Source organism: Ciona intestinalis, chromosome 9 (assembly GCF_000224145.3).
Source record: "Ciona intestinalis chromosome 9, KH, whole genome shotgun sequence".
In the NCBI taxonomy this organism is placed as follows: Eukaryota; Metazoa; Chordata; class Ascidiacea; order Phlebobranchia; family Cionidae; genus Ciona; species Ciona intestinalis.
In genome coordinates, this window is record NC_020174.2 from 837,888 (window position 1) to 851,099 (window position 13,212).

General features: G+C 35.9%; 2 protein-coding genes across 2 annotated transcripts; both read left to right on the forward strand.

Annotated features, from left to right (window-relative positions):
* The first annotated feature begins 59 nt into the window (after window positions 1-59).
* LOC101242537 (4-coumarate--CoA ligase 1-like) lies at window positions 60-6,811 on the forward strand. The gene is made up of 12 exons (XM_018813235.2): window positions 60-958; window positions 1,669-1,879; window positions 2,194-2,300; window positions 2,556-2,618; window positions 2,700-2,829; window positions 3,503-3,668; window positions 3,954-4,125; window positions 4,467-4,564; window positions 4,624-4,695; window positions 5,171-5,329; window positions 5,557-5,728; window positions 6,406-6,811. The coding sequence occupies exons 5-12, from the start codon at window positions 2,741-2,743 to the stop codon at window positions 6,507-6,509; spliced, it is 1,032 nt and encodes a 343-aa protein (XP_018668780.1). The 5' UTR covers window positions 60-958; window positions 1,669-1,879; window positions 2,194-2,300; window positions 2,556-2,618; window positions 2,700-2,740; the 3' UTR covers window positions 6,510-6,811.
* Window positions 6,812-8,928: 2,117 nt separating this feature from the next.
* Window positions 8,929-12,510, forward strand: LOC100187495 (integumentary mucin C.1-like). Its single transcript, XM_002127867.4, has 4 exons — window positions 8,929-9,858; window positions 10,264-10,728; window positions 11,236-11,314; window positions 11,872-12,510. The coding sequence occupies exons 1-3, from the start codon at window positions 9,813-9,815 to the stop codon at window positions 11,244-11,246; spliced, it is 522 nt and encodes a 173-aa protein (XP_002127903.1). The 5' UTR covers window positions 8,929-9,812; the 3' UTR covers window positions 11,247-11,314; window positions 11,872-12,510.
* Window positions 12,511-13,212: the final 702 nt, after the last annotated feature.

The following is a 13,212-nucleotide window of genomic DNA, read 5'->3' on the forward strand; positions in this document are numbered from 1 at the left end:
TTGTTTTGTTCCATGGAACCATAGTAGTTATATATGATGGACCCATAGTGATAACAGCGTTCGCCTTTAGATCAGAGGATACCATGTTCGAAGCCAAAAATTCAAACAAGTTCGAAGCCCTTACCAGTGCATTTGTGCGAGTGCGTATCGCAGGGAAAAACATTTAACGGCAATTACTCCAATCCAGTGATGTAGTTGCTCTACAGGCGTACCCGATGTTGAATCCTGACACACACACGAACAGGATATTGCCGCAACAGCAGGGCCTAGCAATTGGTGAAAACAATAACACCATAGGCACCACAGCATTGGTACTGTACAAACATGCAATATTATTCAATTTAGTGACTTGTTCGCGTTCGCGCTTGGTGTAAAAAGAGAGTCAGTCGTCTTGTACATTGAAGTAATAAGGAGATATAAGAATTTTACCACAGGCAGAATTTAAAGATAAGGTAATTTACATTTATTCAAATAGTGATCCCATGATAATATCACAGTATTCCGACTGGCATTATTCGTCACGCAAGGATAACTCGTATAGAAAGTATTCATTCGATATGCTACTTTGAGCAAACACGCTATTCTACTATGGCGGCTACTCGCAACAAGGTTTTGCAAGAGAGTTATTAGCAACAGGTGGTATAGTAGTGTGAGGGAAGATGGGACACCCCTAGAACATAATATCCAAATATCGTGACCGTATTTTAAACAATTAACAACGGTCTATGTGAGTTGTGAGAATACAGTTTTATAATTTTTTGAATGTTCATTGTTTACTGTATACCAAACGGTGCGAGAAAAAACGAAAAGTTGTCCCACCTTGCTATAGGAATTTGACTTCAGGCAGAAATTAAAAATGGAATTAAAAAGTTCGTACCAAGATATCGAAATACCAAAACGAAACTTTGTAAAGTATATTTTGGAAACAATTGAAGAATATGGAAGTTCAGCGGCTTGGGTAGGCGGTATTATGTTTGGCATTACTGTGTTTGGCAAGAGTATAAAATAAATGGATCCCTAAATGTAACTTATAAATGAATCAATGAAAAAAGAATGTAACTTATAAATTAAAAAATGGGTGAATGAATGCAACTCGCGTTTTTTTTCATATACAGCTCGTGGCTTTTTGTAGTAACGTGTGAAAGCTGTCGATTAAAGCATTATCTTTGTCAGTCCACATTCACCGAGATTGTATGATAACGAAAAACTGCCACATTTTCCTAATCAATTTCCTAGCTGCTTCTTCATTAATGCTCGTGGCGACTGCCATTGTTTGTAAACTATGCACAATACCCAGCCATTGTGTTTGTATTTTCGTAGTGTGCTGGTATGTGCATATACGAAGGGAAACGGACCGAAACGGATTCTTTGTATAGCTACCTTAAATTTTGATATCGTTGTCGTATCGTTGCGGCACTGTCAAGTTAGTTGTTGTAAGAGTCAGAGTTAATTGGGGGTTGATCTGGCCCTAATCGATCCCTAAATGAACGAGATACATCATCTAGTATGCGCGAAGAGGAGTACGACGGGACCTGATCTAACAACTGCTTACGAGTAACAACACCATATGTAATTTTGTGTGGTTATTGGAAAAACCTATGATTTATTCGGATACGCTAACTATTTGTGGTTACTTCGTTGTCTTTAACGCTGGTTACTTTATTTTAGATTGACGACGACAACGATGGAAAAGTTTATTCATTTACTACGATTCGTGAATCGGTTTTAAAATGCAGCGACTCGTTTCACAAAGATGGCGTTCGTCGTGGTGACGTGATTGTTGTGATGGGAAAGAACAAACCAGAGCAAAGAATTCTTATACTTGCTGCCATGTATTGCGGGGCGGTGGTGTTCCCTTGTAATTATCTGTCTTCAGCAGGTACGATATATCAAAGTAAAAAAAAATGATGAAACATTAAAGCATGTTCTATAGGTTACACTAAACAAACATAAACCCATGCAACTTATGTTAAAATCACATAGCTTTTAAACCAACCATTAGCGATTATTATGATGAGTATCATAAAAAAAGTATTTGGCCGGGTCTATACTATTGGTAACATAACATGAATCTTGTCTCTTCGAATACAACAACGAAGAGAATGTAATTAGCAACAAATCGACAACCGTTAAAACAGGCGAGGGTAAAAAGCGTGGCTGCTAAACTTATGATGCGTTATTTACCCCTCGCAGAAGAACTGCGACGACGGTTCAAAATACAGAAACCAGATGTATTCATTGTCGATACATGGTGCTTTGAAATACTGAATGACGTCAGAGGGGAAGTACCCGACAATAAGGTAGGTGACGTCATTCAATAAAAACACAGATCGACCGCGGCGCCGTGGCATAATAGTTAGCTCCGATCCTCATCTATGAACCAGACCAGAGGGTACGGTTCAAGATTGCCACCATTGTGGAGGCATGTGTCAAAAGTTACTTATATGGTAACTTTTAAATGGGTGTATGTGGATAAAAAGACTGTCGTTGACTCCCGACTTGAGGATTAAATATTCGCATTTATTCCTTCATGCATTTGTTTTCATTCTACGCAGATATACGTCATAGGTGAATCAAGCAAGCACAAGACGTATTACTTGACAATGGATCACTTGACGGTAAGTTACGTCATAGTTGTTACGTCACAAAGTTATGACGACATAATGATGCGACGTCACAAAGCTTAACTATTCATGCAGAAGCTTCGAGAATATCTACCAGCGCAGAAGATGCAATTATCATGCTAGCTTGTTCTAGTGGAACTACTGGCCCACCGAAGATAACTCAAATCAACAGTTATTCTGTTGAAGCTAGTTTGGCAATGCTAAAGTGATTCGATAATTTTTAAGTTTGCTATTTCTGCATAATTTATTTTCTAACGGTATCATGTTTTTGTATGGTGGGTTGGGGTAAGATGGTTCATATTTTCATTTTTTACCATCCTATTTGGCAGAAAACAAAGAATATTTACATAACTATACAACCGTATCTTCCCAAAAGACTGTTGTTAATTGTAAAATCACGATCAGGAAATATAAAACATAATAATGTGCTTACGGTATTCATCTATTTAAATTTCTAAAATTTATAAATCTGTATAACTACCGGCGCCGTGGCAAAGTGGTTAGCGCGCCTGCCTGTAGCGCAGAGGTAATGGGTTCAAGGCTCGTCGCTGCTACCATTGTGGGCGTATGTGTCCTTGGGCAAGACACTTAACGACAATTGCTCCAACCCAGTGGTCACTAATGCAATATATAAAAAATAAACAAAAAATCCCGAAAAATAATTACCCACAAAGTAACATACATGGTAACTCGTAAGCTGGCACGAGGTGTTAAACCCGTGTTATAACGACTGTCGTTTTCCCGCCACGCAAGGATAAAATAAGTTACATTCATTCTCATTTATTCATACATTCAACTTGGTTTTGCTTCTCCTTTGAAACTTTTCTAACATTTTTTATCCTTGTGAAATATCAAAGCCTTTCTGTTCTTTTTCTCAGATTATCGTACAAACCGTCCCGGTCAAACGTCTTGTACTCAATGGGGTCAATGTATCACATCAGTATGTTGCATAATATACCTGAGTATCTTATCCAAGGTTCCACCTTTGTCTTCACTCACAACCCTACCGCTCATTCAATGTTAGCTGCCATTGAAAAATACAAGGTAAAACTTGATATGGTTCTATGGGGTAAGATGGGTTCCCGTTAACACCTCTATTTCCTGATCGAGTTTTTAACAATTAAAACATTTTTTTAGAGCCTACAGTTACAAAATTCTGAAAATACTCTTTGTTTGCTACTAAATGGAACGAAAAAAAGAAAATGAAAACATGGACCATCTTAAAACCCTATTATATATGACTGACCATTTCTCTCTGCTTTTCTTATATATTACATATACTATATATTATATATCATAAAGTTGTCAGTTTAAACATTGTGTTCTTAGGTAACAAGCATATTTGGGATACCCTCTATACTAGTTGACGTCATCAACAGTGACGTAGCAAACGATTATGACCTCACAACCTTGAATTACATCTCAGTATCTGGTGCTTCCTTTGCGGAAGAATTGATTTCACGTTTAAAAACAAAGTTTCAAAATGCTTCCATTATTGATGGTAACAATACTATATGTTTAAATGAACTCATTTATCCTCGTGTAGCAAGACAACGACAGTTGTTATAACACGGTGTTCTGTTTCATACATCTCGTGCCCGTTTATATGTGTGTAACTTTCATATTTTTTTATCGTTGTTGTAATGTTTATATGTCTGAAACGGAACAACTGGGTTAGAGTAATTGCCGGGTAGTCTCTTGTCCAGGTACAACAAACCTGCAATAATAGCAGCTTAGAGCCGCGAACGACCCGACAGGCGCTATATATCAACCATCATTGTGACGGCGCCGGGTGTATGATCATCACAGAACCATGGCGTAACTTTTACGATATCCCCGCAGAATATGGAATGACAGAAGCATATGTTCTAACGGTTGCAAACCAAGCTCTGTTAGTGGATGGCTCGCACGGGTTGGTTGCTCCTAACACTAAGTTGAAGGTGATGTCATGCGATGACGTAGTGATGACATATAAGAATCAACTAATATTTGTTTTCAGGTGGTGGATTGCGATACCGGGAATAATTTGGGACCAGGACAGTATGGAGAATTACGTTTCAAAGGTCCGCAGGTAAACGTAGTTAGGGAGGGGAAGATGGAACAACTATTCATTCATTTTTCTCATCCCAATCGATAGTAAACAAAGAACATTCAAAGATTTATAAAGCCATATCCTCACGACTTGTATAGACCGTTACTAATTGTTTAAAACACGATCAAGATATTTAGATATTATGTGCCAAAGGTGTTCCACCTTGTCAAGGTTAGGGCGATGTATCTTGTTTACTGTTTGCTGATCTTGCAGGCCAAACAATTGCAAAAAGACTTATATATTACGACTGGTGGCAACAATATATATAGTAAGGTAGGGGAATACCATGACCGTACTTTGAACAATTAACAACGGGCTATGGAAGTCGTGAGAGTACGGATTTATATTTTTTTATTTTTTTGAATCTTCCTTATGTGCTACCAAATGGGACGAGAAAACAGAATGAAAATGGGTCCCATCTTCCCAACCCCACTATATCTCATGTATGTTTTAGATAATTTCAAAGGGATATCTTGGAAACGAAGAAGCAAATAAAGCTTTATTCGATGACGACAACTGGTTGAGGACAGGGGACTATGGTTGCTATGACAACGATGGCAATGTTTACGTCAGAGGAAGGATTAAACATCTCATTAAATACAATGGAATAGTGGTATGGAGTAAATATATTTACCGCCTGCATCTGATAGCACAGAGTTTGACAGTTTGATGTTAAAAGCTGTTCCCAGTACAAGTGTACGTTTCTTTAGCAAGACACTAAAAAGACAATTACTCCAACCCAGTGGTTACCCATAAATGTTTAAAGTTAAACTGTCTGCATTATAATCAGTTACATTCCTTAAAACTAAAACAAGGTATATTAAGGTATATTCTTCACAGGTTATCCCGACAGAGCTTGAGTTTGAGCTTCACAAGCATCCACAAATCGATGACGTTGCGGTTATAGGGGTTACAGGTGTAGTAGGGTACGAGGGGGAAGTCCCAAAAGCGTTCATCGTGGCTCGCGTTGGTAATGACTTGAATGAGGAAGACGTGCATCGGTATATGAAAGGTATCGTACGACCTGTTACCTGTCTATGCGCGAATGTACATTACTGAATAGTGTGTGTAAAGTAAATTGCCATAGGGGAAGCGGTTCGAGACTCGATCTCGTTACTGTTGTTGGTATATGTGTCCTAAGACATTGATAGCAACTTCTCCAACCCATTGTTTCCTTGTGTATTACGCCGAGGGCTGTCAAAATCGTCAGCCATACAATGAAAAAAATACCCACAGAGTTACAAGTGATAACTTGTAAGCGGGCACGATGTGTAAGAACCCCCGCGTTATAACGACTGTCGTTGTCCCGCGCTGATAAATAAGTTAGAACCATTCATTCATTCATTCATTCGCAAAGACTTACTGAGTGCTGCAAATGGGGAAATGTATCAAAATAATGTTGCATTTATCACTTAATTGGTAGCTAAATATGCTTACATTGCGAGGATGTATTAACTAATGGGGTATATAGTTTAGGGTTGGAGAAGATGGGACACCTTTTCATTCTATTTTCACGTCTCATTTGGTAGTAAACAAAGAACATTCCAATAATTATGAAACTGTATCCTCATGACTCCCATAGACCGTTGTTAATTGTTTAAACACGATCAGAATATTTATATATTATGTACTGAAGGTGTCCCATCTTCCCCTACAATACGATAACAATATTATGCCAATGTTTCGTAGGTCGATTATCTGACTACAAGCAACTACACGGAGGAGTTGAATTCATGAAGGGCTTACCGAAATTATCCAAAGGAAAAATTATGAGACAAAAACTAAAAAGTTAACGTGCTTACTTGTATAGCGGTTGAGTGTGTTTCGAGCACAGATGTATATCATAGTTTTCCAAATTAACTTAATGCATAAAGATCGAATATTAAACAGTCGTGTTGCGTAACTATTACATCTGGCGTAACTATGTTTAAGATTGAGCGATACAGTTACCACTCAACCGCTACACATGTAATGCTTATAGGAACGTCCATACATGTTGGCCGCTTCATTTCGGAATGCAGCAGTTTTTAAACTAATGGTTATTAACGTATTGCCTAATTTGCTGCGTAGAACGTAATAAATAGGAGGTTTAATTCTACAACGGTCAGCTTTGTGCATTATAAATAATAACATAAAATGAGTATTGTTAGGACTTATTTAAATGCTCTTAAAATTTAGGGGATTTATGGGGCGTGAAATTTGTTTAGGCGTGATGAGCAAAGCTGGTTAAAAACTAAAACATAGGTTTCAAGAAAAAACGGAACACAAGTTTAGTGGTAGAAAATATTGAATTTTAACAAGTTTCCTAAATATGTTAAATGTCTAAGTTTTGTTTGCGTGCATATGTAAGTGTTGACGAGGACAAACTATAGTCATTCTCCATAAGGTTATACGGGTTTACTATGTTTGCTGTAGAGTTTTACAACTGAAAAAGTAATGCATATGTTTGAAAACATCGGGAAACCCCGACCGTAATTAAACTAGCAATAAAATACAGCCGGTGCCGTCATTAATTGTAATTGCAGCCCTATATACGTTAATTAGTTGCATATGGGGAAATTGCTACGATGTTATAAATGCTTTATCGTAAATTGCATTGCTATATAAATGCTTGATCCTGGTAGTACTACGTAGCTGTGACGTCATGGTGGTTACGTCATGGTGGTTACGTCACAAAAAAGTACAGTGAATCATTAGGTCATTACTTTGCCTCATTTGACTGGACATCAGATCGTCGTCATATATGGTAAAATACGTGTTGCTGTGTCATAATCATTACTATTGACGCATCATAAGAAGTACTATGACATCGACATTAAGACCCATTTCTCCATAATACACGAAAAATACAGAAACCGTAAACACACATTGCAATACGACATTGTTATGTCGTCGACTTCATATTTTTCGAAATAAATGTAAAGATAAATAAACTTTCGAAACCAAATTCCACAAATTTTTAATGCTAATATCAAATGTCCTTTTATACGTCAATTGTTGTGTTTGTGGTTTCTGGTTACGTCTTTCACGCAATTTTAAAGCAATTATTTTTAACATCCCATGCCCTATGTCACGTATGAACAAATATAAGGCGCTATTAAAAAAGTTTTCGTTTGATTTCGCTTTAAAATGACTTGTTGGTTATAATTAGCGTTCTAGAAGTGGTGACTATTAAAAATATTAGCGCAAGAGTTAATAGGGAGACTAATGTATTTAAAAATAATCGAAAAATTCCAAATTATATTAAAAACGCACAAACTGTAGTCTGTACATGGTGGATTGTTACAATTTCAATACACATAACCAGAGTCTGTATATAAACATTTATGTTATGCTATAATACGCCTGTATATAAACATTTATGTTATGTTTATATACGGACTCTGCACATAACAATAGATTATAGAAGCGTATTATAGTAGGGTGGGGGAAGATGGGACACCCTTTCGTTCTGTTTTCTTGTCCCATTTGGTAGTAAACAAAGAACAATCAAAGAATTATAAAACTATATCCTCACGTCTCCCATAGACCATTGTTAATCGTTTAAAACAAGATCAGGATATTTGGATATTGTGTGCTAAAAGTGTCCCATCTCCTCCCACCCTACTATATTATATGAAACGTAAAATAACTTTATCCTGATGTGTTTTAAAGCAGGGTTCTATTTGTGCTTTTGCAAACTTTTGCGCCCTGTGACCTTTTAAGCGACCAAAACTTGAAAGATCAGCAAAATATTTGCAACTTGAAAAATCAAGAACCAATAATACAGGTCTTATTTTGGCACCGCCTATACTAATCTAAATGCATCCCAGGGTACATTGGACGTTGAAGATTAACCCCAAAGTTAGAGCAAAAGTGGGGTAACCTAACACTGTTTATTTTAAGTTATTCAAAAACACTAACTGATTCTTGTTTACATATTGCCATTTATGATACGGATTGTTCAGGTATGTGATATATTAGGACTTTAAAAGGTTAACCACAAATCGTGGAAAGAAAATCAAAATTGGTTGTTATAAGTTATAAAAAAACACTAATTGATTCTTATTTTATATATTTACCATTTAGGCTACGTATTGATGAGATATGTAGGTTATTACAGGTTCGTTTTATAAGTTTAAGCAGAAAGTTGTACGAAAGTGCGAATTAAGTTAAAATTGTCTGTTTCATGTTTCAAAAAAAACTAATTTGTGTTTTATAACGCTGGACAAAACACCAATGGCTCTTGTCAGCATTTCTTACCAGCCTTTTAACGTTGGTATAAAAAATTGTGAAAATGCTTAGTAAAGGCGATGATCTGATTTATTGCCCAAAACCGCTTGAATATAAGTCCACGGTCTGTTTTAATTTAACATGACACTTAGTTATATGAGAGATCTTTTTAAATTAAACAACGTTTCATCATAGGGAAGTATAATACGTTTTGCACCCCACTTTTTAATTAATAACTTTACTTAATATGGTTTTATCTGAAGCGTGTTTTAACAGCTGTCGGGTTTTGTTGTTATTTTTTCTTTCTTGGTTGTTTTTTTTATCTTCGCCATCTTATATTTTGGGGCAACGGCTCTATTTTGGCCAATATCCCAAGTCCGTTAGCGTGCCCCGCTGTAGAACTGCTCCCATATATAGAATGAAATAGTATTAGAATAGAAAAATAAAATTCACGTTAAAACCGAAACTTGAATGGCCACTTGAGAAATGCTTTGCCAGCAAATTAAAATAACTTTTTAATACATACGTCACGTACCGTCGTTAGCGTTGAAATGATTAATCTTCGTCACAATTTGTGCACACGAAAAAGGTCGTACCGCATACCCCTGGGCACCGCAATTTATAAAACATGATACGGACGGTTAAAATAAGCTGGTCTGATCGATATAACGTCAAGTTGGTTTGTTTTAGTAGCACAGAGAGGCCAGTATATGGAGCACAGCAGTGGCAAAATTTAAAAAAATATCGAAAGTGCTCGGGCATTTAACAGATGAGGGATTTAAGACAAAATATAAATTATAGAAACATCGTTGAAGAATATTGTTTTCGTTTATAAAGCTCTGTGATTTCGTTTCAGGTTAAAATAAACGCTAAAACAAAAAAACATGAATTTATTTTTGCTCGCGATATGTTTAGTGTCGTGTGCATCAGGTGAATATGATTTAATATATTGCAATTATTTTATGTTTTGAACATATGTTGCTACAGCAATAAGTTCTTAGAAACAAAATTAATCCCTAACGTATATGTATAATAGTAAGATATATATTATAAATTGGATTTGGTGCAAACCTGGCAAATTAATAGTTTTAGTGACTGTTTGATTCTCCGTTTTCGTAATTTAAATTACATACGTTATACGAACGCTATCTTTGCTTTTAACTTGTTGGCGCGCCTGCCTCTAACCCTAGTGGTACGAGTTCAAGGCTCGTCGCTGTTACTATTGTGTCATCTAATAATCAGATATTTTGTCCAGTAATCCATACGGCTGTTTAGTATGATTATGTTAATCTTTTTTCATTTTCTCAAAAAGTTAATATTTTTTATTTTTCATAGGTGCGCATATATCTATGGTGAACAGGAATAACTTGGATTCGGAAAACGGGATAACTGACGTATTGCCAACAAGTGTAGCCACAACTGAAAAACCAAAGTGTGCGACAACACAATCCGTAACAACAAGAAGACGTGTTGTTGTTACGAAAAAGATAAAAACCAACAACGGAACTGAGATAACAGTAACAACGGATAGAATAACTACACCTACAAACACAACTACAGTAACAACAACGACGACAACACAGCCAACAACAACGGAAACTACAACACAGTCAACAACAACTACGACTACCACACCTGTTCCTACAACAACAACTACAACACAGCCAACAACAACAACAACCTGTCCCAACAACAACGACCACAACACCTGCCTCTGCAACAACGACGACAACAACAACAACCAGAAGAACAGAAGCACAACGAAGAAGAACACACGTAGCATCTACTCCAACTGTCAAGGTAACTTCCATCTATTCACTAATTATTACAAAAAGTTGGCAAGCAGTATCTTGCATGTGAGGGTAAAGTGTAGCAGGCAAACAAACGTAAAAGTATAACGGTCTGTTGTTTTTGTGATTTCATTTTGTTTGGATAATATAATCATTAAGTTAAGTTTTAACAGAGTCATTGAGTTTTGAACGAAAAGATACGAACTTTTTGAGCCATGTTGGTGTATATTGTCTATTGTGCACTGAGGTTACAAACGATATATTTTATACTTTTAGTAAGAAAAATTTTATATTATTAATGTCAGTTATTTATTTACTAATTGTACCAAACTATTATTTTACAAGAAATATAGGCAGTGTTTACACAAACCGCGCTCTAAACCCATTCTGTTATGTCGATTTTTCAATTAATACTTATGTTATAGCGTAAGTAAAGCATTCAGACCAGTTGACAAGTATGCAATAATATGCTCTCTTTTAAAAGTATACGAGAATTACCTCTAACCTTTTTCAACAGACTGTATGTAGTTCATATTGCCACTGGAGTTTAACAACGAGGAAGTTCATTGGGGGTTGCCATCAATCGAGACGGAGAAGTAAGTCATGAATTCTGTGTGCAGAAAACATAGCAGTGGCGTGGGGGAAAGATGGGACAACTTTAGCACATAATATCCAAATATCCTTACCGAGTTTTGAACAATTAACAACGGTCTATGGGGTTTTATAATTCTTTGAATTTTCTTTGTTTACTACAAAATGGGACGAGAAAATAGAGTGAAAAAGTGTCCCATCTTCACCCACACTAATAGAGTACAAAAGTGCCACAAACCGTGGCCGCTAGTACAGCAAACTCATAGTAGTTGCTGCGAAATAAACCAAATTAAAATGGAAATGGAAAAACTTTGCGTGTTAAATAACAGGATTAAAAAGAATTAAAACCTAAATGCTGTAAGTCCAACGATTATCAGTATAACTATGCGCTTTGGTTCAAAGTAAATCAAATCTGCAGATTTTCGCAAAATTTCTAGCGTAATTTTAAGCCAGCAAATATTTTTCGGATAACTTTTTTTTGGAAATTTAATAAGTTGTATAGTAGGTATTAATATGCTAAATGTCGAATCCTAATTTTTGATCGCTTTATCTTTATTTTCAGTGCTGTGCTTCTTCTGTCGATACAAGTACAGATGTGGAGCCTTCTCCGGTGTGTTTGCCGGATAGTGACGTCATATATGACGACATATTTAATGACGTCACACAACATAAGCAGCATGTACTGTACAAAAGGATACCAAAAGTCAACCCATTGTCAGAATATTTAGCGAAGAGAAATATCCGCCCAAAATTCTCGCTAATGATATGCTGGACATCAAGATAATTAAGTTAATTAAAGCGATTAACGTTCGCAAAGATGCTTTTATTGCAAGGCCGATATTTATTTCTCCGAAAAATCATATTTATCGCTAAATTTCCGTCTCCGACCGTAGATTTTTATTTTAATTAAATGCGAAAATAGAACTGGGCATCATGAAAGAATATTATTGGACTTTGTGTCGTTATTCTGTTGGCGCTTTTTTACTCTGAATTTTCTCTTTAACATCGTTATTTATTATCGACAAGTATGGTTCGCGCCTTGTGCTAACAGGTACAATTGACGTAGATACAACGTCATGATCGTTTAACTTTAACTTTAACTTGTTTTCTGCTCACTTTCAATGCTATACTTCAAAATATGCTGCCTCAAATATACGTTTTTTGGTGTTGTCTAAATTATAGTAAATACAACTACAATGTATAGTGATGTGGGGTAAGATGGGAAACCTTTTTATTCTATTTTCTCGTCACATTTAGTAGCAAACAAAGAAAATTCAAATAATCACAGAACTGTATCCTCCCGACTCCCATATACCATTGTTAATTGTTTAAAACACGATCTAAACATTTGGTTATTACGTGGTAAAGGTGTCCCATCTTTCCCCACCCTACTATTTATTAGGAATTAATATCCCATTTTTCGTAAGCATTAATAAGTCTGTTTCAAGTCGTCAAGATACGATTATTTAAATGTATTAATTTTCATTTTTTACTATCAAATGGGACGATAAAAAAACTAAACCATCTAAGCCATATTCCAACTATATATCCAACCACAAATATATGCCGCATATTATTTAATACAATAAAGTTCATTGCGATTATTGTGCGTTGTTTTCTTCCAATCTAATATCGTGTAAAATTTTAATTAAGTTTTAAATTTTGCGAAATAAAAAACGAGTCAGCGTTTTTGGATTGTTGCGTTGAAAATAACAAAAAAGCGAAAAAAATTATTGAACCAATAAATTTAGGGCAATAAATAAAGCCAACGTCTTTGTCAATACGTTTGTTTATAAGTTAAACAGAACTAGCAATAAATAAAGTCATTTGTAAAAGGCAGGGCATTAAAGGCTATAATAAAACTTATTGATCCTTGCAAAGCGGAGCAACGATATTGTCGTCA

Bases quoted from the DNA above. Each gene is read 5' to 3' on its own strand.
- LOC101242537 (XM_018813235.2), top strand. From the start codon at position 2,741: ATGCTAGCTTGTTCTAGTGGAACTACTGGCCCACCGAAGATAACTCAA. The intron at 4,696-5,170 runs GTAAACGTAGTT...TGTATGTTTTAG, and splicing joins TACGTTTCAAAGGTCCGCAG to ATAATTTCAAAGGGATATCT. The intron at 5,729-6,405 runs GTATCGTACGAC...AATGTTTCGTAG, and splicing joins CGTGCATCGGTATATGAAAG to GTCGATTATCTGACTACAAG.
- LOC100187495 (XM_002127867.4), top strand. From the start codon at position 9,813: ATGAATTTATTTTTGCTCGCGATATGTTTAGTGTCGTGTGCATCAG. The intron at 9,859-10,263 runs GTGAATATGATT...TATTTTTCATAG, and splicing joins TTTAGTGTCGTGTGCATCAG to GTGCGCATATATCTATGGTG.